This window comes from Polyodon spathula, chromosome 3 (genome assembly GCF_017654505.1).
Source record: "Polyodon spathula isolate WHYD16114869_AA chromosome 3, ASM1765450v1, whole genome shotgun sequence".
In the NCBI taxonomy this organism is placed as follows: Eukaryota; Metazoa; Chordata; class Actinopteri; order Acipenseriformes; family Polyodontidae; genus Polyodon; species Polyodon spathula.
The window spans coordinates 94,839,485-94,867,226 of record NC_054536.1 but is presented as its reverse complement, the minus strand read 5'-3'; the positions used below and the strand labels follow the sequence as shown (position 1 = coordinate 94,867,226).

The following is a 27,742-nucleotide window of genomic DNA, read 5'->3' as shown; positions in this document are numbered from 1 at the left end:
GGCAGAAGGACCTAGCAACCGAAAACACATATGAGGGTTATAACTCGGGGAGCCGCCCCTCAGAGGAAGACGGTCCCGGAAGACCGGGACACGAAAGGAGATAGAGAGGGAGAGGCACCCAGCGTCTGAGACGTCTGTAAAGGGGCGCTCGTTAGACCATCAACTGGTCGAGACTTCACGCTGTCTGGGACCTGAGATAACAACAAGGCATAGAGGTTAGTATGGGACTCGAGCATGAGCAGCCACGTCCCGAACTGAGACAGAGTATAGAACAGCCTTGAGTGAGGCAAGATAAGCACAGGAGCTGCGAATGAACACAGTGTGGCCGGGGATCCGCTCTGACTCACATGGTGAGAACCTCCCTGAAGGTCAAGGGAGGCTGAAGCCTGCCCTGAGGTTGGGGAATTGAGATCACTTGCCACCCCAGAGATGACCGATGCGAAGGCATGTATGAGAAGGTGGAGGAGGGGAGGAGGAGGAAAACGAAACGCTAGACAGCGAAGGTGCTGCACGCTACCTGAACTACGCTAGCTAACATTACAAACGAATAACAGAAAGATGGTGGTTAAAGCATGTTTGAAACTATAAACCACTAACTAAGTGGTTTACAATAAAATAACTGGGAAAAACACAGTCCAGGGTAGTTTTTGTATAAAATTACTGTTTTTAAAACATTTCTGATTTACATACTTACTGTACAATAAACAGGAAATGCATATGTTATGGGCAAAGCCCGAAATGCACGCAATTCATTAATTGCCTGCTGATTTTGAGCAAAACTAAATTAAAATAACTTATTTTGGGCTTTGACAGGGCAAATCGTGGTCTGCCCAGTGCCCAGTCTGAATCACTCCCTCTGTTCTTTCATTGCTGTTGTGAGTGACAGACAGACCTTCAGAACAAGGAATGAAACTCAACACAACATAACCACCCGTAAAATAGCATGCCCTACCTGAATGAAGAGACATATCCCTCATATATCACAATGTATACTGTGTGTACAAAGACAAATCAGTGTGAGCTTTACCAGACTACAACCTGTCAAATAAAGCCCCTGTGTCATATTCTACTGTGACATTCATTGTTCTGTGCTCTAAATTCAACCCAAATGGACTGTTGAAGTTTTAGGGTGTACTAGGAGAAAGCTGGGAAACTTTGCATACACCCTGTCTGCATCTTGCTCTGCCACACTCTTACTAAACTGTAAAGTGCTCAGAGATTCTTCAGTGCATGAAAAAAAAAAATAACAAGGAAAAAACAAGCATTACCTGGCATATGTACCCTGTTCTTTATTCCAATACTCAGTTTTCCAGGGATATACAGTAATTACACCCTTAGCCCCCTTCTTGTGATGGACATATCTGTGTTGCTTAGATACTGCATACCAAAATGCTTTGAGCCAAGAAAATCCAATAACCCGCTGTTCTTATATTTCAGGTTTATATGTATATTTATATACTGTGCATTTATTCATAATGTTTCACCAGAGGGAAAATAATGAGTGTCAACAACAGGTAAGAGACAATTGCATGCTGTGAATAACATTGGAGGCTCTCAGCTTAAGAACCTAGAATGTATTGACATGTCCCAGTTTCACACAGTGAATCCTATCTGTTACGGGTTTGTGCTTATTCTGGCTGCAGTATTGTATTCATTTATTTTCTTCATGCAGAGCAAATACATTGAAAAATCTAAACCAATCTAATGTTTATTATAACCATAACAACAACAAACAAAACCACATTGAACTGCAACTTCATTGAAATGTGCCTAAAATGACCAGCTGGTTCTTGTAGGTGTTATTAAGAGTTGTTTTTTTCTGAGAAATCTATCTGTTTTCATTCACTGCCACAAGATAACAACTGCTTTGCATTTGCACTCCACCGCTTGTGTTGGGATAGAGAGAAGGAGCAGCAGGGGAAGGTCCTGAGGGACTGTCTTCATTTGCATGCGGTGTCTGAGGACCACGCTGTAAAGATTAATGCTGCCCTCTCAGGCGGGTTTTGGATTTCTACGGTGATAGCAGAAGATAATGCTGCACCAAGAGGTCAACTTTGCTATTAAAAAAGTTAAAAATTGAGCTGTGCCGAATACAAAGTTAAATAATAAATAAATAAATAAATAAATAAATAAAGGGAGCAAACTCACTTTGAATTACTCGCTGCTACTTTTGGAAGGCTGCAACCAAAACACTGAAGAGACTTTTTTCAGGGAAATTTTTTTCCAATATTACCTTTTCCAAGTTTAGATATCCATTTAGTATCTAGTACAATCCTAATAGATCTCTACCTTTGAGAGTGACTGAGAGGGTGTAGCTCACAGTGATGTGTTCAGAAAGAGGAAGGATGTAGCTCACAGTGCTGTGTTCAGAAAGAAGAAGGATGTAGCTCACAGTGCTGTGTTCAGAAAGAGGAAGGGTGTAACTCACAGTGCTGTGTTCAGAAAGAGGAAGGGTGTAGCTCACAGTGCTGTGTTCAGAAAGAGGAAGGGTGTAGCTCACAGTGCTGTGTTCAGAAAGAGGAAGGGTGTAGCTCACAGTGCTGTGTTCAGAAAGAGGAAGGGTGTAGCTCACAGTGCTGTGTTCAGAAAGAGGAAGGGTGTAGCTCACAGTGCTGTGTTCAGAAAGAGGAAGGATGTAGCTCACAGTGTTGTGTTCAGAAAGAGGAAGGGTGTAGCTCACAGTGCTGTGTTCAGAAAGAGGAAGGGTGTAGCTCACAGTGCTGTGTTCAGAAAGAGGAAGGGTGTAGCTCACAGTGATGTGTTCAGAAAGAGGAAGGATGTAGCTCACAGTGCTGTGTTCAGAAAGAGGAAGGGTGTAGCTCACAGTGCTGTGTTCAGAAAGAGGAAGGGTGTAGCTCACAGTGCTGTGTTCAGAAAGAGGAAGGGTGTAGATCACAGTGCTGTGTTCAGAAAGAGGAAGGGTGTAGCTCACAGTGCTGTGTTCAGAAAGAGGAAGGGTGTAGCTCACAGTGCTGTGTTCAGAAAGAGGAAGGGTGTAGCTCACAGTGCTGTGTTCAGAAAGAGGAAGGGTGTAGCTCACAGTGCTGTGTTCAGAAAGAGGAAGGGTGTAGCTCACAGTGCTGTGTTCAGAAAGAGGAAGGGTGTAGCTCACAGTGCTGTGTTCAGAAAGAGGAAGGGTGTAGCTCACAGTGATGTGTTCAGAAAGAGGAAGTATGTAGCTCACAGTGCTGTGTTCAGAAAGAGGAAGGGTGTAGCTCACAGTGCTGTGTTCAGAAAGAGGAAGGGTGTAGCTCACAGTGCTGTGTTCAGAAAGAGGAAGGGTGTAGCTCACAGTGCTGTGTTCAGAAAGAGGAAGGGTGTAACTCACAGTGCTGTGTTCAGAAAGAGGAAGGATGTAGCTCACAGTGCTGTGTTCAGAAAGAGGAAGGATGTAGCTCACAGTGTTGTGTTCAGAAAGAGGAAGGGTGTAGCTCACAGTGATGTGTTCAGAAAGAGGAAGGATGTAGCTCACAGTGCTGTGGACTTCAGAAAGAGGAAGGGTGTAACTCACAGTGCTGTGTTCAGAAAGAGGAAGGGTGTAGCTCACAGTGCTGTGTTCAGAAAGAGGAAGGGTGTAGCTCACAGTGCTGTGTTCAGAAAGAGGAAGGGTGTAGCTCACAGTGCTGTGGACTTCAGAAAGAGGAAGGGTGTAACTCACAGTGCTGTGTTCAGAAAGAGGAAGGGTGTAGCTCACAGTGCTGTGTTCAGAAAGAGGAAGGGTGTAGCTCACAGTGCTGTGTTCAGAAAGAGGAACTATGTTTAGCTACAATGACATGGTAGTGCAATAGGGCATAGTACCTGGAAATAACTGCTAACATACATCTGACAGCCCTGAGATCCATTCCTCCGTAGCTTACGCAGACAGGAGGTCGCTGGAAACTGTATAAATAGGGACCAGAATTTGAACTCAACTCAACTGTTTGACACAATGTTACAATATTCATCAAGATTCATTGTTACAACGTAACCTTCCAACTTTGTTAAAGCCAGAAACAATCTACAGAAAAATGTACATTGTAATTATGTCTAGTTACAATTTTATTAACTGCTTAATTACTGTGATGAATCTTGTGACATTCAAACAGTTGAAATTTGCTTCAAACACTGTTTGATCAATAAAGGTATTTAAAGGTTGGTTGGGTAGGTTTTTTCAGTAGTATTATGTTGTACTCATTTAGTTTTATTACGTGCATCATTTTCATCCCAAATGCGATTTCAATTGTACCTCTGGGTTTTTTTGTTTTGTTTTGTTTGAAGTTAAGAATATATATAATGGTTTGCAGAAGTATTCACCCCCATGCAAAGTTTTTCACATTTTGTTGGCACAACGCTTTCAATGTAGTTTCCCTACATTTACATTATGTAATGAGGTTTATCGGTTAGAAAAAAAAAAAAGAGGAACACAATATTTTAATGGTTTGCTTTATATAGGCTGTATTAATGAAGTTAGCCTTTGAACATACATGTACTCCAATTCTTTATGACTATAACCATTAATTTAAGCTAAAATTGCTCACTTTTACAGTAAAATGATTCTTGGATGCATGTTTACTAGTGTGCATTTTCCATAGTTCAGCCTTCAGGACCGAAAGGGCAATCATTTTGATTTGGTGCACATCTCAATGACCCAGTCGTACTGATTCTTTTATTTCACACTTTGGTTATTTGTATTAATTATTTTGTTAACTCTGTGTTGAATCTCTGGGGGAGATTTGTATCTGTGTATAGTCTTGTTGTTCACAAGTGAACTGGTTTGAGTTGATCCTCTTACGGCTGACTTTTATTATAATGCACAGCCTTTGTAACATTACATGTACTTGTTCACTTGACTTAACTCAATTAGGAGAATTGCCGCACTTTTTGAGACCCTTTGAAACCCTAGTGGGTCGTAGTTCTATGAAACTATATAATTTAAATTCCCTATATATATATATAAAATATATATATATATATATATATATATATATATATATATATATATATATATATATCAGTAATTTTAAAATGTATTTCCTTTTAAAAAGTATCCATTAATGCATTTAAGAAAACAATGAGCCCCAATTTAGGTTAATTAACATTCAGAGATGCACACAGACATAACAATTACTCTTCAAGTCAGCCTGCAGCGCCCCAGCTGCACCCTGCTTTCGTGATTTAGCAGGAGGTGTTAGTGTATGATTACAGCTGATGTGAATGGCAGGCAGGCATACCTGTGAATAGAATCGCTGCCGGGCATCTCTTTATGGTGACGAATGTATTGACTTTGTGCGACAGATAACAGCTGTCAATATGCAGGAAGTCTGCTGCAGTGCCCAGAAAGACTTTGAGAGAAGATTACAGTGTCTGTGCTTCAGGGTAGATCTGGTACTAAAATCTTTTTATTGCATCAAAAAATAAATCAATAAAAAAAGTTATCAGTGTACTGTCATTTCCTCGAAGCCAGACAAGTCGTTTATTAAATATGTACAAAAACATGAGACAAGTGTCTGTGTGTGTAACATTTATTTAACAAAAACGTACTTGCAATAAGAAACAGGTGTAAAGGTTATCAAAATATACTTTTACAGTTTCTATTTGTTTTATAATTTCTACTGGTGCAGCCACTGCTTAAGGTTCAGCACTAAAAATTTTAGGTTTTTACTTCTTTACTCACAAAATCTGTATGCACACCTACCCAACTTGGGAACAACAATGGAAATTGCGGATATGTTGTGAAGCAACCCAAAACTAAAATATTTGGTATCTCTAATGATAATTTGCAGTGGCAGTTGGTCATTTTCTGGTGACAGAATATGTGTAAAAGTGTTTTTTTTTTTTTTTTTTTTTGTGGTCCATCAGACTTTCAGATACAGTATCTTGTATTTTAGTCCGTCCACTGTTAAATATCTCACCGGTGACCTGGCCCTTTAAATCTTTTAACTCAGGCACTGTGAGAGATACACCATTGGAAAGAGGAGATTCAGATCTTTAAAACAAGGTCCTGTGTATTTCCGGTGTTGGACCATGGAAGCAGATAGCCGTGAATGCAAGGTTTTGCAATGTTGCTGTTGAGCTGAAGGCAGACCTAACTCAGTGCAGTAAACAAACATTTTCACACAAAATCTTTACAAAATAAGAGAAATGGCGACATCGAAGGCACAGTGACCTATTTTGCGATAAATATGTTTTTTTCTTGCATGTTTGTGGATCAGATGCACAAGACAAGAGCTGTTTAGGGTTATGTTGCCCTGTTCGCCACCTTGCTGGCTATTCAAGCCACAGTGAACAGCCCCATTTTGTGCAACATGATCAGGGTGCCTTGGACAACTAATTTGAATTGGGTTTTTTCCCCTTTTGTTTTTGTTTTCTTTTGTGCATTTAAACAAAAACAAAATATTACTATAATGTATACTTTATCCCCTTATATATATCATAAATATGGGATATTATAATATGCAGTTATATATATTATAATATAAAATATATATATATTATCCGTGTACTTTTGGTCCCTTTTTTATATATGGCCATAATTCCTTTTATTTTTTATCCAATTTGTTCCCAAAACATTTTTTCTATGCTCCCTACATGTTGAAGATCTATTGTGCACTGTCAGATTTGAGTTTTCTTCTGTTTTTTGCTATCTGTATTGAACAGGGTGAGTTTCAGACTATTTCACTTTTTTTACATGGAAAGCCAGTGTGTGCATATTCATTTCACATATGACACGTACCTGTTACCTTTATAATTAAACAGTTATAGCCACAAATCTAACAACAGTAAAAAACAAGCAAAAAAATTGGTCAGTACAGTATAAATCAGTTGGGCGCCAAAGCCATCTGAGAAGACATAAATACAGGGCCTCTTATTGCTCTGAAAACAAAAGTGCTTCATAATAAACAGTACTGACCCTGAATATTAATGTATCTGATCCTGCTGTTTCAGAGGTGTCAAACCTGGTTCATGGAGGGCAGCAGGGTCTTCTGGCTTGGTCCACCAGCTCTCAATTACTTAATTGTTTGATTAATTGGACACATTTGTTTCAAAGGTCGTGCACCTTGAATCAAGTGCATTAAATCATCAACTGTAAAAGAACTTGTAAAACATGAAATATGTCCAAATGAACAAATAACTAGATCAATTATGTTAATTGAGAGCTTAAGTTGGAATGAAAACCAGAAGACCCTGTGGCCCACAAGGACCCCTGTACTACATTGACATGTTTCTCATACAGGTTCTGGGACACAGGGTGTGTTCTGTGAACTCACATATTCTCCATAGGTTTCTTGTGCAGGCGGTGGCGGGGGTCTGTATCCAGCAGGTGGGGGGGCCCCTCTGGCTCTCAGTGCAGGGAGGGCACGTCCTGCCGTCATGGGAACTCGTCCTGGAGGGGCTGACCTGGGGGCAGGAGCACCACGTGGTACCACTGTTTGGGGTGGGGGGATCCCTCCTCTGCCCCTGAGAACAGACACGAATAAAACGTTTAGTTAGTAAGGACAGTGTCCAGGAACGTGCCTGTTTCTTTCTTTTTCTCCCACCTCTCGGCTGTCAACATTACACAAAAAAAAAATAAAGAAAAATACTTTATGGAGACTTTGGGGGCAAGTATCAAGCATCTGTGATGGCGTTAAGTTTGAGTTTAGTTGAGTTTACCCAAGCCTTAAAATTGCCCTGTATGGATTATTATCATTATAGCGAGTTCAGGCTGTATTTTAAGGCTTGTTTGTAAATGAAGTCTGTGATATGAAAATTAGATGTATGAAGTGGCACAGCAGCAGCACCAGCCCTGAAAGGGTCCGCAATACGACCGATTTCAAATTGCTCTCATTTGGGCGCAAAGAAAAAGTCAGAAAGCAGCTGATAGGAAAGAGCATTATGACAGCAGTCATAGGGATCCGGAAAATTCACTGTATTTTTAAAAAAAAATCATGAATGACAATAAAAAATAAATAAAAAGAATTTCACGGGGTGTCACAAAACCAACATTTTATAAAATAAAAAAAAACACATTTTCTATTTACATAATATTCTACTGATGTAATCTGTGTAAAATGTGTTATCATTGATAGTTCATCAAGAACTTCACCCAAAACCAAGGCTGAACATTTTTACATTTAGCCTAGCTACTGAGTCAACTATGAGTTAAAAATCTACATTGTAACTTGATTTTGTAAACCTTTAAAACTTTTAAAGCCCTGGTGTGGGTGTGCCTCTCTCTTGCTATTGGTTTCATTGTGTGTGTTTCTTACCTGGGCAGCCCTGGTGTGGGTGTGCCTCTCTCTTGCTATTGGTTTCATTGTGTGTGTTTCTTACCTGGGCAGCCCTGGTGTGGGTGTGCCTCTCCCTTGCTATTGGTTTCATTGTGTGTGTTTCTTAACTGGGCAGCCCTGGTGTGTGTGTGTGCCTCTCTCTTGCTATTGGTTTCATTGTGTGTGTTTCTTAACTGGGCAGCCCTGGTGTGTGTGTGTGCCTCTCTCTTGCTATTGGTTTCAGTGTGTGTGTTTCTTACCTGGGCAGCCCTGGTGCAGGTGTGCCTCTCTCTTGCTATTGGTTTCATTGTGTGTGTTTCTTACCTGGGCAGCCCTGGTGCGGGTGTGCCTCTCTCTTGCTATTGGTTTCATTGTGTGTGTTTCTTACCTGGGCAGCCCTGGTGCGGGTGTGCCTCTCTCTTGCTATTGGTTTCATTGTGTGTGTTTCTTACCTGGGCAGCCCTGGTGTGGGTGTGCCTCTCTCTTGCTATTGGTTTCATTGTGTGTGTTTCTTACCTGGGCAGCCCTGGTGTGTGTGTGTGCCTCTCTCTTGCTATTGGTTTCATTGTGTGTGTTTCTTAACTGGGCAGCCCTGGTGTGTGTGTGTGCCTCTCTCTTGCTATTGGTTTCATTGTGTGTGTTTCTTACCTGGGCAGCCCTGGTGCGGGTGTGCCTCTCTCTTGCTATTGGTTTCGTTGTGTGTGTTTCTTACCTGGGCAGCCCTGGTGCGGGTGTGCCTCTGCCTCTTGCTATTGGTTTTCCTCTGACTGCTGGCACTTCTGCATCTTCTGAACCTCCATTGAGATATGTCAGCTCCTGAAGCTGTGCCTGTCTGATTTCATCATTGTAATCCTAAAGACAGAATACTAGTGTAAAATTATACCATAATAAAATACTTAACTGCAAGTCACAGTCAGTCACATTTTCAGACACATCCTATTGTCAGCATTAGGGACAACCAGATTGTAGCTGGAAAGAAAGAAGCTTGGTGATGGTGCTTGCTAGTACAGATGAAGGAGTTTCACAGCTAGGAGAAAAGTAGCCAGTTCCAGGGAAAGCCTACTGCATGTGGGCAACTGCACCTTGGAGGAATCTGGAGTTAATTAATTGGACTTCAGCCTTAGGGTTACTAATTTGAGAAACAAGGGGCGTATCTCATAGCCCCATGCATTACAGAGATAACACTGACATAACAAAGGAGGAGCTGCTTCTGCATCCAGCGCTCAAAGAATATCATGGACATTTGCAGAGCTTTTTGAGACGGTATAGTAATAAAATAATGACTTGGATCACATTATTGAGGAGTTTGGTGATAAAACTAGTGATCAGGAGAGGATTTATCAGTATGCACGTCTATAAAGAGGTATGTGAAAAATACAGCGAACATGGGGTGTGGCTTGGCTGGAGATACAGTACTGAGTATCCTTTTGCGATTCAATGCCTTTTAAACCTGTTTAACTCTATTTTAAACAGTGTGTGTGAAATAAACAGCACATATGAAAATAAATTGGACCTGACGTGCCTGACAAGCGCTGAATAAATGGACTGCAAAGAGTTAATTTAAGTAGATGTGTGCATGTGTAATGGGCAGTGCTGTGTAACTGTCCCCTATCAGTGATAAGAGATGAGGTTAAAAGGTGAGGTTAAAAGCTCTAAAACCACGAACACAGAAGAGCCCGACTCTTTTCCACAGTGGTTAAGATGCTTGCTTGATGTTTGTGGGTTCGTCGGATTCCTCCCAGCCTCTGCCCTTACACATGCTCATTACTGTGTCCCTTATATTTCTTTGGGTTCTGATGTTTTGGCCTTTTTGCAGTAAAGAATACATTGAAAGTTATTGCATTAAGTGCTGTATGAAATCCACTGGAACCTGTTTCACACGTAACAGATTCCATGATGCTTTAATGAAGTACCTGAGTGATTTATCACAGTTACTCTAAAAGTAGATGGTACTTTGGCCACTGCTCAAAAATACTAACATGAAAAAACAGAATTCTTAATTACTGTATAAAGCAAAACCTTAAGAAACCATTTCAGGTAAACCAGAACATTGCTTCCCAACCTATTTCAGTATTCAACCTCCATACTGACCTGGATAATCATCCTGGTCGAGATATTGGAATTATGCAGACATGTCTAAATAAAAGCCCTTCTGCACCCACTTTTGGCCTCTTTTCACAATTAAGGCATGGTTTACTCACTGGAATGAGGAACTTTTTGATCTCATCTAGCGCATGTCCCATTCTGGCATAGGCTTCTGCTGGTGGAGCAAATACTTCAATCAGCACATGGAGGTCCTCGCTGAGATGTTGGTATTTGGCTTCTCCGCTCTTTCTAAGCTCTTCCTCCTGCAAAATACAAAGGTGTCAGCCATCACCGTGGGCTCCACACAATAAACATCACCATCTCCTGCATTGAATCTCCGCTCTAGAGCCCTAACAGCCTGCTGTTACTGTGGGCTGCAGATAACAGCAGTCAATAAGCAATGAGTCTATAGCACCTTTCATGCTAGTGGTTAGAGATAAGAGGACCTATGTTGGGTCGATCTAGTGCTAAAATCCATTATTTTCCTTTGAAAAGCCAGAAACCAGCTCATCAGTATCACTTCTGGGATTTTCAGTTGAAGATACTGAACAGTGTGTTTAGAATTGATCAGAAAATGGAAACAAAATAAAACACTATAGTTCTAGCATTTACACAACAGAGACACATCTTGTTAACAATGGCCCTGTTTATATAGTTTTAATATTGTTACAGCAATGAGTTAGACTGATTTTTATTACATGAGAGAACTGTTCTACTTCATGCTAATTTTAGGGGAGTTACAGCAATCTCGGGTGGTAAAAATGAGGTGCTAGCTAAAATTTGCCTGCATTCCCTAATCTTAAGCAACCTCCAATTGTCCCAGACAAATCTTATAACATTTCCTGTTGGTCGCTCTTCTGAACAGAAGAATGTAATTCTTTGCTGTGTGCCAGCTATTGCTTATATTGGCAGCGAGCTGTTGATCTACAGCCTGTAAGAAAGGGTAGCCAGTAATGAACATAAAGGACATGCAAGGCTCTCACATAACCCACACATTCAGGTTCTACTGTGATAACACGGGGACCTGATAGGAAGCTGATCCTCCTCTGTTCCACTGTCCACAGGTCTCCCCAGCCAGTATTACGCTGTTCCACATTTTCCCATCTCATCCATTTTCCCTGCTTAGTCTGGGACACCACCTTGACACACAGCATCCTCTTCTCCTGCTTGTGCTCTTCACCAACTACCAACTTCCTCCTTTCAGTTGAAGCTGGTTTGTGCCTCTCGGGGGAGCCGAACTGAGACCAAAGCTTCCTCGTCCCTGTTTTAATCCCCAATGATATCAGTAATATGAAGAGCAGCCTTTGCATCTTCCACTTTGCTGCTCACTTTCAACCACTTCTCACTACAGATGTGTGAGCAGGATGGCTCGCGGATGATGTCAGACCAGGAAATACAGTCACACAGTATTGGGCTATGAAGCGCTGATGCGTGAGTTTATTGTAAAACAAAAGGTTAGAACATGAAACAAAACACTTTCCAAATAACAAAACAAAATGGCACAGTGGCCAAAACAGTCAGACAAAACAAACACTGAAAAAACACAAAAAATAAGTATCAAGCTGGTGTCAATCCAGCACGAATAGCAATTGTTATTATTTCTTTAGTATTTAACTTTACTCAGCCAAAGCTGCAGGTTTTCATAAATTAATCAACCTGGAGATGGTCACATTCTGCACGAGTTTAGCATGGATGGGGAATTTTTTGTGGTGCCCCCCAAGAACAGATCCTTGGGGGACACTGCAAGTGACTGGGTTTGCAACACAACTGCGCCCAGCATAAAAAAGAAAAAGGGCAATGATGGGTGATGCTTCTAGACTAGGTGGGCTTGAACTGTATATGTGCCAATCTGATGTTATCTGCTAGTTTGCCAAGTAACCAATTGGTGCAGGCTACCATTGTAGTCATGGTGGTCATACCATCCATGTATGCTGTAAGTGGTGGCAGCTGCATGCCAGAAGCTAGATGTTCACCTCCCACTACCCATTTAAACAAAGCAAGCTTTCCCTCAGCACACACCTGTGTAGCTCTGGTCATGGTGCAGTAGCCTCAAACTGGCATTGCTGCGTTCTTAAACAGGTGTAGAGTCCCTGGGAATGCCCCAGCCAATCAGGACCTCCCAATCAAATCAGCTCAGGACAAGCCTTCCTATTTACCACAGCAACAGCGCAGCTGAACCAGTGACAGGGTCCTCCCTGTCACAAAGCGTCATTAGCTTCCGGAGGAATTCCAAGAGAAGCTTTTACAATTTCAGCATTTCGTTATTACGCTCAGTTCTAATCAGACCCCCTGTATTTTTCTACTTGCCAAGCAATACTATAGTTCACAAAAAGGGAGAAAAAACATGTGTGAGTAATCATAACTGGAAATAAGAAGCAGTGCATAACTGTAATGCTCTGTGTGCCAGCAACTGCCTCCATATGTCTTTTTTCTTATATGAGTACATGCATCTTTGTAAATCTTTATTTGATTTATTCCTCAAGTTGAGGATGAAAAATTTAGGGTTAATAAATTTGAAGGAATACAGTACATTTTTTATGTTTGGTTACATTGGAAGGAATATGGTATGTTTGGAATGAAGATATTTTAGGAGTTCTGCAAGTCTTAAAAGGCAGAACAGCTCAAGTAAAATGTGGTGATTTTTATACACTTTGTTTTAATAGCAGATGTTACAGTTGCGACATTGACAGAAAAGCCAGCAATTTAATAAAACATGAAAACGCCTTTTCAACAATGATAGGCAGGTATGCATATCAAAGTCCCATTTCAGCAAATGTATATTGGTGATTTAAATATCCATAACGATAGAATTTCCATCAGGGGCCCCATTGAACGTCATTTCCACTGGCTGCCTATTTGAAATGATCTTCCTGCTGCACCATTTTTGCCATTTCATTAGCTCCGTGATGATAACCTGCAGATGAACCAAGACCCCTCCTAAGAAGTCCCTATGGGTTATCAGTGTATTTCTTTTGTTTATGAAACTTATTAAGTGCCCTCACATGCTATTGCTTCTTCCGTTTCAATGCAGTTTTTTTTTTATTTTTTTTTTTTATCTGTAAGTGGAATGCATTATTTGTATTCAAATATATATTTAATTATTTATTTTCAGTCTGGAAGCAATGAATAGATATTCAGGTGTGCACAAAAAGCCTTGCTGAATGGTCAGCAGCTTTTCAAAATCTTACTCTTTAAGGTACTAAGCTGTACCAATTGAAACAGTTTTAGTTATTTTTCAGGAAGCTTAAGATATCACAGAAATTCACTAAGCCATTTCCAAGAGGGGTCTTTAAATATGCACTGAAATAGTCCACTGAAGTTGCAGAACTTTAAGTAAATAAAGGTTTCAATCAAGACCCGATATGCATCCTTACACAGTTAATTTTTAGTTTTGGCTCTATGAATTTCCCCCAATAGGTTCAACTGGGAAATAGGTCTCCTCACAATCTGAAACTTTAATATACTGTAATGTGTCGGGGGAGGGGGGTGCCCCCTATAGCATTTACAGCTGTGTGTTTGTGCAGCGAAACAGTAGCTTGTTCTCAACTGGGGACTAGGCTGTCAGACTTGTTTGGTGTAGGAAGACAACTGACCTGGGAGCACACTGCCACATTAGTAATTTTGAGGGTTCCCCTGTTGAATTAGTCCCTGTCTGGGTTGTTTTAGTGTCACTTTAGGCTCAGGGTGGTGAAGGAGGGGGGTATCTAGTTGGCGGATGTGATTGGGTTGGGATTACATCCATCACAGGGTTTAGTCAGCAGGCGAGACTACACAAATATGGCTGGAGCAGTTGAACAAGGGAGAGAGAAGAGAGAAGGTGCAGCAAGAGAGCAGAGGTATGTCCGCAGGGAAGGAAAATGAGTGCCACTCCAGATTTTAATGAAGCACTATTAATCCCCACACAGGAGATTAGGGCTGAAACTATGTCTCCATGTGATGATTCCTCGAGAAAGGAAGACAGGCCATTGCGTCGTCCCCCCCATCCCCCTTCTCCCCCTCCTCAAATATGCTTCAATATATTTACTAGTGATGGGCGTGCTGCATTAAGTTTGGGCGTGCTCCATTCGTTAAGTGTTGCCAGTGTTGTGCCAAATTCTACATTATTTCAAGATATGCTCATGCATCTGCATTTTATTCATTTATTCATCACCATGATTGATTGTTTTTTGATTTCTGATGGTTCCACAAAGCAACAAGATCAGAGCGCTCTAACAAAAAGTAATTTTCTATTGTGGCTGCAGGGTGCTGATGTTATTTTAGGAGTCTTTTACGGGAAAAAAAGGTACATTTTTGTTTTCCGTTTTTTTAATAATTAAGATCCTAGACATTGGTGTAATTGAATCTGTGGGCTGGTAAAACTACAGCAAAGAGCAAATAATGCAAAACAAAAAGCAGTGAATCAGAGAGAATTATACTTTGAGCTGTTGCCTGAAACAATTTTAATTAAACTGAAACTCATTAAAAATCCCTTTTTAATTGTCTGATTTTAAATTGTGTTTATACAAACTGACAGCACGAATAATGCTGTGTGATTTATAGAATTAACCAACCAAAAAGAAATACATGTAACAGGTGGGATCTTAGCAACTTGGAAAATGTTAATTGATTGTGCTATAAATAAATGCACAGCAGAGGCCATAGCTAAGGAAGCTTTCTGTTGAGTCTTTGCTGTTGCTGTGTGGGTGTGTTTCCCCTGGGTTCCTGTGTGTCTCCCTGTTACAAAGTAAGCCTGTTGCACTGCATTCCCCTCTTGGTTCTGTTGAGTCTTTGCTGTTGCTGTGTGGGTGTGTTTCCTGGGTTCCTGGGTTCCTGTTGTGTGTCTCCCTGTTAGTCTTTGCTGTTGCTGTGTGGGTGTGTTTCCCCTGGGTTCCTGTGTGTCTCCCTGTTACAAGGTAAGCCTGTTGCACTGCATTCCCCTCTTAGTTCTGTTGAGTCTTTGCTGTTGCTGTGTGGGTGTGTTTCCCCAGGGTTCCTGTGTGTCTACCTGTTACAAGGTAAGCCTGTTGCACTGCATTCCCCTCTTAGTTCTGTTGAGTCTTTGCTGTTGCTGTGTGGGTGTGTTTCCCCTGGGTTCCTGTGTGTCTACCTGTTACAAGGTAAGCCTGTTGCACTGCATTCCCCTCTTGGTTCTGTTGAGTCTTTGCTGTTGCTGTGTGGGTGTGTTTCCTCTGGGTTCCTGTGTGTCTCCCTGTTACAAGGTAAGCCTGTTGCACTGCATTCCCCTCTTGGTTCTGTTGAGTCTTTGCTGTTGCTGTGTGGGTGTGTTTCCCCTGGGTTCCTGTGTGTCTCCCTGTTACAAGGTAAGCCTGTTGCACTGCATTCCCCTCTTGGTTCTGTTGAGTCTTTGCTGTTGCTGTGTGGGTGTGTTTCCCCTGGGTTCCTGTGTGTCTACCTGTTACAAGGTAAGCCTGTTGCACTGCATTCCCCTCTTGGTTCTGTTGAGTCTTTGCTGTTGCTGTGTGGGTGTGTTTCCCCTGGGTTCCTGTGTGTCTACCTGTTACAAGGTAAGCCTGTTGCACTGCATTCCCCTCTTGGTTCTGTTGAGTCTTTGCTGTTGCTGTGTGGGTGTGTTTCCCCTGGGTTCCTGTGTGTCTACCTGTTACAAGGTAAGCCTGTTGCACCGCATTCCCCTCTTAGTTCTGTTGAGTCTTTGCTGTTGCTGTGTGGGTGTGTTTCCCTGTGTGGGTGTGTTTCCCCTGGGTTCCTGTGTGTCTACCTGTTACAAGGTAAGCCTGTTGCACTGCATTCCCCTCTTAGTCTTTGCTGTTGCTGTGTGGGTGTGTTTCCCCTGGGTTCCTGTGTGTCTCCCTGTTCTGTTGAGTCTTTGCTGTTGCTGTGTGGGTGTGTTTCCCCTGGGTTCCTGTGTGTCTACCTGTCACGAGGTAAGCCTGTTGCACCGCATTCCCCTCTTGGTTTTGTTGCCACTATATTCTGCTGTTTGTTTTAAGGGTTTATTGAATGGTATGATGTAGGGGTGAGTTTGAAGGGTATTGTGCTGGACTCTCCCTAGGTACTGTTTAAAGGGTTCTAGTTTTTTTGTAATAATGTTGTTTTAATAGCTGTGCAGTGTAACTCTCTGCTTTGTTTTTTAGGATCTGGGACACCTGCCAGCCACAGTTTCCTTACTGATTCTGTTACTGCTGCTTACACAGTTTTTATTTTATTGTCTTTTACATTGTCTTTATAGTTCTGGAGATACCGTGCAGTGTGTAGGGATATTTTTTATAGTATATGTTTGTATTTACTGTATGTCTTTTAGATGAAGTACTGGTCACATTGCACGTTACACATACTGATAGAGAAGCAGCAGAGAGAGAGAGTCACGATTGCAGTACACTGTTTGACTTGTATTTCACTGATTTAAAGGGTTATTTTGTTTGAGTGCACAGTTTGTTTGTGTTGCTATTTCTTTGTCACAGCCGGGGCTTGACTATTGTTCAGTGGAGCGGCTGAGAGGACTAGAGTAATCAGGCTTGACCTACATACTTGATTCTACATACTTTAGGCATTTCTAGAGGAGCTAGCCACTAAATAAATAAATAAATAAATAAATAAATAAGGATCTAATAGAAATGTTTTCCACCCGGAGACTTGCAGTACCTTTTCTTTTTCTTTCATGGAGCCCTTTCCAAGGATGGACATCTTTGTGAGGGTTTCTTCCTGTAACCTCTTCAAGGAGTTCCCACGTGGGCCCAGGAGTTTGCCAACAAAGTTAAACTGGAAAAAAAAGAAAACAAGAGTGTAATATTATTCAAATAGATTCAATATAAGTAAAACATGTATACAGGAGATCAAGGGATACTGGGTAGTGAAACTTTCTGGCTGTGAATTTATTTAATTTACATAAATATAGGAACAACAGCTAGGCTTAACAACATTGTATGATCAGGGAAATAACAGTAGAAATCGGAATTCTAGATTCACAATCACATAATTATGTGTTAATTCATGCAGTGCTGTAGTTTTTGTAAATGGTACAGTAGGTATGGAGTAACTGCATATACAAATAAATAATAATGAAAATAAATCAACTTGTAAGTATACAATGCATTTGCATTCAGTTTTAATCATATTAATTTATTCAGAAAATATGTAATTTTTTTATTAGAAAACAATGCAGTACTGTCAGCCAATCAGCTTCCAGCTCTAGCTGCCTTGTATTAGACAGTAGATGCCCACTGGAATGTCACAGCATGAACTGTGAATTAAACTTAAAATCAGTCAACCTGTCAGCTCGACTGGAGCTCAGACAGCATCTTACAAACAGAGATAGGGACGGTTCACTGATACTGCTGCATTCAAATATCTGGTACTGTCAAATCAGTAAGCAACTCTGACAAGAAGTTACTTGTTTATAAAAATTTTTTTTTTTTCTTTAATTCTGTATGTGATCTTTATTAAGGTGACCATATGGCTCTTTTCAACTTGCAACCCAATGCATTCTGTACGTTTTACCTGTCTCAGGTACCATTCTTTCCTTTAAGAGAAGCAGGACTACACTTACCAGAATGCACTGGGCTGTGAGTTGAAAAGCCTGAACTGTCCCAAACTGTCCCACTGAGCACGGAGCGATGTGGTCACCTTCTCCTTTATGAACAATTTTGGGACTATATTCCTAAAACTTTTCTCAGGGGAAGGGTACCTGACGAATCATTAAAAGTTCAAGGTAAATGTAGGTTTTTACTCGTTGCTGTACCGGTAACGTGGTAACCTGTTCCTTGACAACCAGAGTTCAGAAGTCGAAAGGTTGGCAATCTAGTTCATACCTAACTGCATAGCTCACTGAACTCAGTAATGAGAAAATGTCCTGTGTTAAAAAAAAAAAAAAAAAAAGTGTTGTTTTTGGAGACACAACAAGCATTTAATTTGGACTGTTAACTGATTTAAAAAATGTATTTTACTATTTGTACCAATAAACCCACTGTCACCAACAAGCTACTGTATAAAAAAATAATAAACATATACAAATGAAAGGACTCTGCATTTTGCATAAATATCAAGGTTGTTATACCTGCATATACTTTTGCTTCTTGCTTCTAAAGACATTTCAAAACTTCAATATGCACTTGTGGTTTGAGGTTTGACTACTATACATTTATATCGTTCAGCACAAACAGTGACTGTATTCAAATGGCATACTGTACCACCAAATACAGGACGTTACAACTGTAATTACAAAAACAGATGCATTGACTATACAATTAAAAATCACATAAAGTACAAAACAGCACCGCAGCAGGGCTTTGCCTGTATGGGTTTTAATACACCCCGAATCCTTGGATTAACATACATTGAGACCCCAATTTATACATATTTTGTCTAAACACACCCTCCCAATTAGGGTTCAAAATGATTGTCCATAAATGCTTAATCCGGCACTGTACATACATTTGTCATAAGTAAAAAGAGATGCCCATGTCTGTTTACTTGTCTCTGTATACAGCAGAGAACAAAAAGATAAACCAACTAAACAGAATGTGAGTAGAGATGAAGAGAGGGAGCGTGTTCTGCTTCCATTCAAGCATATTTCTCTCAGCTATGAGTTATGCCCCTGCCTGAAGGAACATTGCTAGTCATTAATTAGATGCCACACAAAGGCACGTGCTTGATTGTTTTCCCTTTGCCCATGCTTGTGATCTGCTTATGTACAGTTCAGTTATTAGAGGTTTCCTGACGACTGTCCCTGGAGGTATGAGCACCATGATTTACGAAGCTGCAGGACAGCCAGCCTGCAGGATGTGAGCAATGGCAGTTACCTGTAGGAACTGATCCCAAAGCATAACATGGTTACCAGTAAGTAGAGCTGACTATTCTGTTCCATGTACGTCTCGTATCAAATACAATAAACCACAAGAGCTTGGTGCAGTCTGCATTATTCCTTGCTATTGTCACAGTGTGAGTGAAGGTGCGACTCTACGAACAGGTTATAGTGTTCAGATGTGATACAGTGTAATCCACATGACATGCGTCTCCTGTAAAAATCACACCTGTCAAATGCATGCATCATTGCTCAAATTTTACCTTCACCTGGACAGCTGACCCAGAGGTTTAAGTTTCTGCCACAATCATTCACACAGCTTTCAATGCAAAGCTTTGATATGTGTTAAGGCCAGTTTGTTGTTGTTGTTCTTTTAAATAGTCCAGAAGCTAACATATTCATTCCTGACCTACAGTCATGTGCAAATGTTTCAGAACTTCCCGTTGCTTCTGTTGTTTGTATTTGTGATGTATATGAAATCAAACCACTGGAACTGGAAATGTAGAGAAAATTGACAAAATAGTGATTATCTAGGATTATCTAACTATTGACTTTAATAGGCCACATGTGCAATTCATTTCAAATGGTAAGAGAACAGGAACACAGAGCCACAAATGGTGAAATGCATGAAACTTTTTAGAAGTTGTTTAAGATACCTAATTAAAGCACAAAGAGTTCAAACCTGTTCACACTTCAGTGCTTAATGTTTCTATAGGACTGGAAATTGAAATTCTCACACACAATGTTTTCATGCATGTAGGTATATAAAGGATATCAATGACAAATCGTGTTCTAATATATTTATACACCACTGTATATTGGTACAGTGTATACCTAATCTTGACTTAGAGGCACATGTGTCTCATCGGAAAGAATACATAAGATGTAGTGTACTTTGATGAAGAGGGGTGATGTGCTATTACTTCATCCTTAACGTTAAACACTGAATTATCATTTTTTATGTAAAACTTAAAAGAAACTAGACTAATGTTTTGGCTTATGCTTTCACCCTTCAACGATAGCAGTTGAAAAAAAACAAACAAAAAAAACATATATTTTCTATATAAAAGAAATGTGGTGGTAAAGATGATTTAGGGATACTGAAGGCCATATGTGGATCTGTATTACTGCAATTGGAACATATGATTGGGTGTAGCTTGCTGTTCAAATTCCTCATGGTTTGCGATGGCGATGGTATACGATTCCAAAAGCTTTCTAATCCCCTGCTATTGTACCATTTCAATGTGTTTTATTAACTGCATTCTCACAGACAGGGGCAGAGGGCCATGCCCTCTCACTTTCTGACAAAAGAAACATGTGCACAGCAGAAGAAAGGCTCTTGTGCAGCACATAATGTTGAGTTGCGGGTTCTACTCTGAGTCCTACATAAGAACCTACCTCCCTATCCCCATGTCTAACGCTCCTGCTTCGGCAGCTTTACCTGCTTCGGCAGCTGAAAACATACCCAAAACAATACCTATATATATATATATGGATATATAATATATATATATATATATATATCTATATATATATATATATATATATATATATATATATATATATATATATATATATATATATATATTTATATATATATGATATATATATATTATATATACTATTTTACTATGTCGTTTGCATACGGAATCACTATGTTAAAATGAATACAGCAAACGTCTGCCTTAGTGATACACACTTACAGGGGGTTACACTGGCAGCTGGTTTAGTTTGCTTCAACGAAAAAGACAGCAGCTGAATCAAAGATCAGCAGTATTTGTGATCAAGATGTCTCTGTCCAGTACAAAAAGGTAACATGTCATGTGTTTGTTGTTATTTTTACATGTATTTATGTTTTTATTTTGTTTGATAATTCACTGAAGGTGAAAATAGAATGTCTTTAAAAGGTGTACATAAAAAAAAAAAAATTCTACAATTTAGCCTTTACTGTTCTTCAGGTAATCACTTAAATATTTACCTATATTTGTTGTTCCATTTTTTGTAAAGATCTGAAAACTTTAAATCAAGTGTTAATGTTAAAATGTAGATAAAGGCTTTCTGTACAAATGGAATTGCCAAAGCCTGTCTACTGCAGTTTACCAATAAGATGTGCCTCCGTTTGTGACAAGCAGCTGTGCTTGCGTCTCAACAGTAGAGTAAATTGTGTCAAGAGGTGAACTATTTTTTTCCTTTTTTTTTTTATTCTTATTTATTTTTTTAATTTATTTTACAAAATGAATATGAGCAATATTATGCTTTGGCTTCATTTTGTAATCTTGTTATTTATTTTACAGTTGTACTTCGTGAGATGTTTGTTTGAAATAAAAGTGCATTCTCTAAATAATATTTTCATTTATTGCTGAAAACCATTGCTACCCCCACTGTTAATAACATGAATATTTCATTGAAAGACAATTACAAGGAATCACTTTTAATGCCATAATCTGACATTTTCTTTTGAGCTGTACTGCTCGTTTGAGTTTCCTTCTGCCAAATGTCATGTCAAAAAGAAAAGGATTTAAAATACCTCAAGACCTTATATAATACTGTAAATTACCAGTTGCACTTCACCCTAGAATGCTGTATTTAACAGACCCGTTTATGGGATACTGTAAGTTTCAAGTTTCAGACTAACAAAGGTGCTATTTTATTAAAGTCAGCTGAAGAGAAATATCATTTATTGAGTGGTATTTTATTTTAGTTAGCTGAAGAAAAAGTATGATATAGCTGTTAATTTTCTGATAGTTTAAATGAAATACGTTGAATAAAAATTAAAATCAGCTTACATGCGCCTCAGATAATACGATGCTTGTAGCACTGCTGTGAAAGGAAAGCACCAAAGAGCGCGTGTTGCAAGTTCCAGACTATTTTTTTATATTGTGGGCACCTTCCAGTGGACCTTTTGCTAAGGTCTTTAGATTTAAACCCCTAATAGTAATACTGCTATCAAGTTGGATAGGCTGAAATGCAACTGGTAAGTTCAGCAGTATATATGCGTAGTGAGAGCCTGCTGGCATATCAGTGTAAAGTGTAGATGAAGCTGAATGATGAATTGTCTATGCGTCTGTATTACACTAAATAGCAAGACAGGAAAGGGCATATATCTTCTGGTGCCTCAGTGAGAGAGCTGAGTTCAGGGATCGAGAACGCTGTATTTCTTGAGAGAGGCTCCTGTATGAAATTCTTGGGACAGAGGAGGGACTGGTACCTGTGATTGATAGAGAGGGACAGGTCTGGTATTATGCTAATTAATTCAGCTGAAAAATAGATGTATGATAATTTAGTTAATATTATGCAAGTTTGCATTGCTTGAGGTGAGTATTTACTGTGGTCCAAATGATGCCCATTAATGATTATACTAAACAGAGATGTGCTGCTTCCCTTGACAGGATTATGTATACGCTCCAATTACAGGAAACCACGAATCACCAGACAAGCCCATTTTATTCATCAGTGGATGTTTAGAGAGTGCTCCTGTACATTCATACTTGTTTAACAATGTGATACTTTGCACTTCACACTGGAAGTAAAAAAAAAAAAACGACTTCCCTCACCCACAGATACTAAAAGACAAACGAGAGAGAGGACTGAAGAAACTAAGAAAGGTTAACACCATGTTAACACAGGCAGTCAGATATACTAGAAGGGACAGAGGCTTGGCATGAGGACCCCGGAAAACTTTATATACTGTAGATGTAAAATGAATGACCTGTGCATACAAACTGGCATGATGGTTTTTAAGATCTACAAATGAAGATATGAATGGGCTTATAGTTGAAGCTGTTCCACCTTCTTGATATATGTCAGAACCTACAATATCTCTTTTGTGTGTGTGTATATATATATATATATATATATATATATATATATATATATATATATATATGACAAGGATAACGAGGACTGCAACCAGCCTAATCCTAGAAAACCCAACCAAGAATCCTCCAAATACCTGGTGAACTTGCAGTAAGCGCCCTTTGCAGAAAATTGACAAGGACTGTCTGTGTTGTCAGGAACACAAACTGCATGCTGACGATTTAAAGATGTTATATTTAAAATGCAATACTGACAAGGCTGAACTGGACACCTACATTGTTCACAAACCAGTACTAGAAATGGCCTACACTGATGCCATGATCAAGCGACAAGTGAAGGGACCTGCACCTGAGGGAGAATGATCAAATCAGTATAACTGTGAAAATATCATGTGTCATAAAAATATAGGCATAATTGCAGAACTGGGACAAATGTTATAATACATCTGTCCCCCCCTTCAGACAGTATAGGCTAATGAACTATTATATGTTTACTAGCTACATCCACCGAGGGCAGCTCCTGGGAAGGCATGTACGACATTCCCTGTACTCTTGTTGTGTGGAGTATATCCACAGAAAATAATAATAAACACAATGTGCCAGGGAAGAAGGCCTGCACATGGGGAATATGTAGTTTATTGAATTTTTTTGGTTAACTGTTGTAAATAAATTGATTTAATTGTTTAGCTGCAGTGGTGCTCCACCGGGGACGATTACCTGTCTGCGTGGAGCAGCAGCTGAAAGCAATCAGCTGTTCCAGCAGGCAGGTAGGCGTGTCTAAGCGGAGCGTCAGTATAAAAACATGCTGTAAGGCTTGGCGTTTTCACGGCACCTTTGATTTATAGTTTGTTGTATTGTGTTCTATTTTACCATCTTCTGTGCACTACCATTGCTGGTAGTGTCACATGACATTATTGTTTGTTTTTTTGTTTGTGTTAATTAATACTGAACGCTGTGCTGGAGTGTTTCACTGCACTTCTGAGTCTCCGTGCCTCCATTCCTGCTCTCAGCTGCCTGTCTGCCTGCTTCAGAGTGGAAACAACATTTGAGAATGCCACACACAAATAACCAAACACAGTGACAAACTGAAGTGTAACAATTTCCATACTGGAAAACAATAATAAAGAGAAAGCAGAATACTTATCTCTTAGTTCTACATTTTCAAGCTTTTGTAAACAGCTACAACTGATAACAAATAAAATACATCAAAGTGTGCAATAAAAAGCCTGCAATACTAATATCTCGGGCTTCTGGTGACATTGACATTCGGTCTCATCATTTAACTTGTTCACTTTGATGTCATTTATTCCGTATTGTTAACAAATACAATTGAGTTATATTCTTCTTGTTAAACGATGATGCCGGCCTTTGCTGTGTAACATTGCTTCTTGTTGTGGGCAAATATTGTTGGCATCGCATCAGGTTTTAGCCTCATCTTGCATTCATACCAAGAAGCTCTGCCTACATTTTACTTTCGTAGCATTCAGGTTCAAAGTGGTGCTCACACATGAAAGACCGAATGGAAAGGTTTTCAGGTATATGCAGAGCACTTAGAGAGTGTTGTTATTTTTGGGTACAGGTACCCTTTAAGCTTAAAGTCCTTGGTGCCCTCTACAGATTTATTGACCTGAAACTCATTTTGGCCTTGCCCTTTTTGTTGACAATTTAGAGCCCTGAAAGCTGATCTGGAAATTCAACACATTCTCCCCCAGAGTTGAAGCTGTTGCCAGGAAACATGAATTTACACTGCCATGTGTTCTGATACTATGGAAACCAACTGCTGAATCAAATAAATATCGATTTCAAGCTTTTTGTTTTATCTACTACAAAACCAGAATGAACATGCAATACTGTTGGGTTATACAACTATTCCCTTCCTCCAATCCCTGCCCCTGTTTGTACCGTATAAAAGTCATGTAGGAGATGCACTTAGCCAACAGTACACTACAAGAAACAATAGCTTATTATGAGTGTAAGTAGCCTTAAAACACATTACTTCCATCCATCCATTATCATTAATCTTTTAATCCTTTACAGGGTAGCGGTGAGCTGGAGCCTAACCTGGCAGATACAGGGCGCAAGACAGGACTACATCCTGGATGGGATGCCAGTCCATCACAGGCCACCACCCACACACAAACACTCACACAGAGAGCAATTTAGAATGACCAATCAAACTGATCAGCATGTTTTTGGACTGTGGTAGGAAAACGGAGTGCGGTTACCTATAAGAGTAAAATCAAATACAAGATACAGTAAGTAGAGCAGTGGTGTAGCGTGGCAGAAACAAGGAAGGGAAAAGATCAGACGAGCAGCAGTTCTGGATGAGCTGGAGCGGAGGGATGGCAGACGCATGGAGGCTGGCCAGGAGGGTTACAGTAGTTAAGGCGGAACAGTACCAGGGTTTGAACTAGAAGCTGTCTGGAGTAGTCAGTGAAGAAGAGGTGAATTGCTGAGGAAGAAGCGATAGGAGCATGCCAGAGTAGTAGAGGTTGAGTTTGAGATTATTCGAGCGCATCCAGGAGGAGATGGGCGAGATACAGGTAGAGATACAGGAGGAAATGTCAGTCAGAGGAGGAAATGAGAGGAAGATCAGGGCATCATCAGCATAGACATGATACGAGAAGCCATGGGAGGAGTTGAGGTGACCCAGGAAGCGGGTGTAGAGAGAAAACAGGAGGGGTCCCAGGACAGAGCCTTGGGGGACACCTGTCTAAAGAGCAAGAGGTGGAGGGTGAGCCATGCCAGGACACCCGGTATGTGTGCTCAGAGAGGTGGGAGAAGAACCAGAGGAATGGGAGGGAGACAGGACTGTTGTTCTGGAGGGATGAGGGATCCAGTGAGGGTTCTTCTTTAAGAGAGGGTGATGCAGGCTTGTTTGAAGGCAGAGGGGAAACAGCCAGAGAGCACAGAGATGTTGAGGAGAGAGGAAATGAAAGGGAATTGAGCAAGGGCAACAGCCTGGAAGAGTCTGAGAGGGGTGAGGAGGAGGAGGGTAGAACAGTAGGGGTTGCTGAGGGTGATGGAAAGTAAGTGAGCAAAGGACAGGGTATAGGTGGGGAGGGAGGCGAGGTAGTGAAGAGTTTGCAGATGCTGCGATTTTGGAGGAGAAGAAGCAGGCAAAGTCGAGATGGAGGACGGTGGAAGAGGGGGGCTGAGGAGGGAGGAGAAGGTAGAGAAAAGTTTAGTGTAGATTGTTAGTGGAATACTGAATGATTCATGAGACTGTTGAACAATAGCAATATTTTTAAAATAAAATTGAATGAAATTGCATTGGGCCAGTTTGTATTTTTGTTCACATGAAGTGGCCATGCACAAGCATGTTGGGAAGAAAAGCTTATCAAGTGCCCCCCCAAAAAAACGCCCACAGTATTTTAACAGGAAAGTTTAATTTACTTGTGAGAATCAAGGAAAATCTTGTGAAATCAACGCCCACTTACACATAGAAACACAAGTTTTTCATGAGAACGTTAATTAGCTCATTCAACTGCCTTATCCAAAGCCACTATAATGGGAATACGTAAGTGTGGCAAAGTGCCCGCCAATGTATGTATGTGGTGTTGTGTGTTAATGTTGGTGTATAGTCATTGTTACACAGGATATAAACGGATCTGTGTAACACGAGTGTTTAAAATGTAGATTTGTATTTAGGCACGAGGATTGCACAGCACTTCACGTGCAAGTAAAACGTAATAATATGTGAGCACGGGGAATTGCACTTTATTAATTCACGTGCAGTTTTACCGCGACTCCAAATGAATGATTGATTAGCAATTGTGTCACGGTACAGCTGCATAAAAGCTGCATGTTTTCACCCATACGGGGTAGAGTGTTCGATGAGTGGAGAATGGGATTGGAGACGGAGGTAATAAATAATAAAACAATAACGTAAAGTTAAAATATCTGCTCACCATGTTTTGTGTAGTGTTAGTCCATTTTGTTTGTCTTTTTTGTTTTGGCGAATGTGCCGTGTCCTGTGTTTTTGTGTTTGTTACAATCATTTATTTTCTGTCTGTCTGTTCATTTATTAAATGCTGAAGGAAACCATTCGCTCAGCTCCACCAAACTTCACCTCTCTCTGTTGTTTATTTCCTGTTTCTGGTCTGAAGTCCGGCCATCTTTGTGACAGTAAGTTACCGTGTTCCAAATTAATTTTTTGTTTGCACTATTTCCATTATCAGATAGATGTTGCAAATAACCTCACTTTTTCTCCTTCTTCCCTAAAACTTTGCATAATGCTAATCATGCCTGGATCTAAATCTGTTTGTAAAGTATCTTACAGATTGTATTTACCAAATTTCTGTTTAAAGCTATTATTAAAAATATTTGATAAACTGCAGCTTGGGCTTGTGAATCCAGGTGGTTACAGCTACTGTACAGTAGTTCAGAATATACTTGCAATTTCTCCTTGTTATGTCTGAGCAAAACCTGTGTCCACCCTACACTTATGTCCGTTGGAGTAATGAAGAGACTTGGGTGGTAATGGCCATAATAATGGAAGAGGATATTGTTGCATGCACAGGGGTAGGAGTCAGGGCTGGTAGGTGAGGCAATCTAAACAAGAAGATGATATAAGCCTGATATCTGCTCCTGCTACAGCTGTATCGATGCTGCTGTCCTCCTGGGTCATGTCTTGACATTCTTGGATGAGTTGAAGAGCGGTCTGTTGTGATCGGGGTTTGGCAAGGCAGAGGTACTTTCATTTCTCACCCAGTCCCATGGCTTCAATGAATTGGAACCAGGCTTGCTACACTTCCTCCATGTACACCTGCCAGACTTCCCTCTCCAAAGCTTTGGCTAATTGAGCCAGGTTTTCCCCTGTCATTCGCTCTCATCTTCGGAACCTGGCTCATCTC

The 27,742-nt window shown here is 40.3% G+C and overlaps 1 protein-coding gene across 1 annotated transcript in view; it reads right to left on the bottom strand.

Moving 5' to 3' along the window:
• Nucleotides 1-27,742, bottom strand: part of khdrbs3 (KH domain containing, RNA binding, signal transduction associated 3) — a 163,480-nt gene that overhangs the window by 34,463 nt on the left and 101,275 nt on the right. Inside the window, exons 3-6 of the mRNA XM_041246493.1 lie at nt 16,914-17,030; nt 10,430-10,576; nt 8,941-9,080; nt 7,248-7,437 (exon numbers count right to left, since the gene is read on the bottom strand). Coding sequence (XP_041102427.1) covers nt 7,248-7,437; nt 8,941-9,080; nt 10,430-10,576; nt 16,914-17,030 — 594 coding nt within the window. The remainder of the gene's footprint in view (nt 1-7,247; nt 7,438-8,940; nt 9,081-10,429; nt 10,577-16,913; nt 17,031-27,742) is intronic.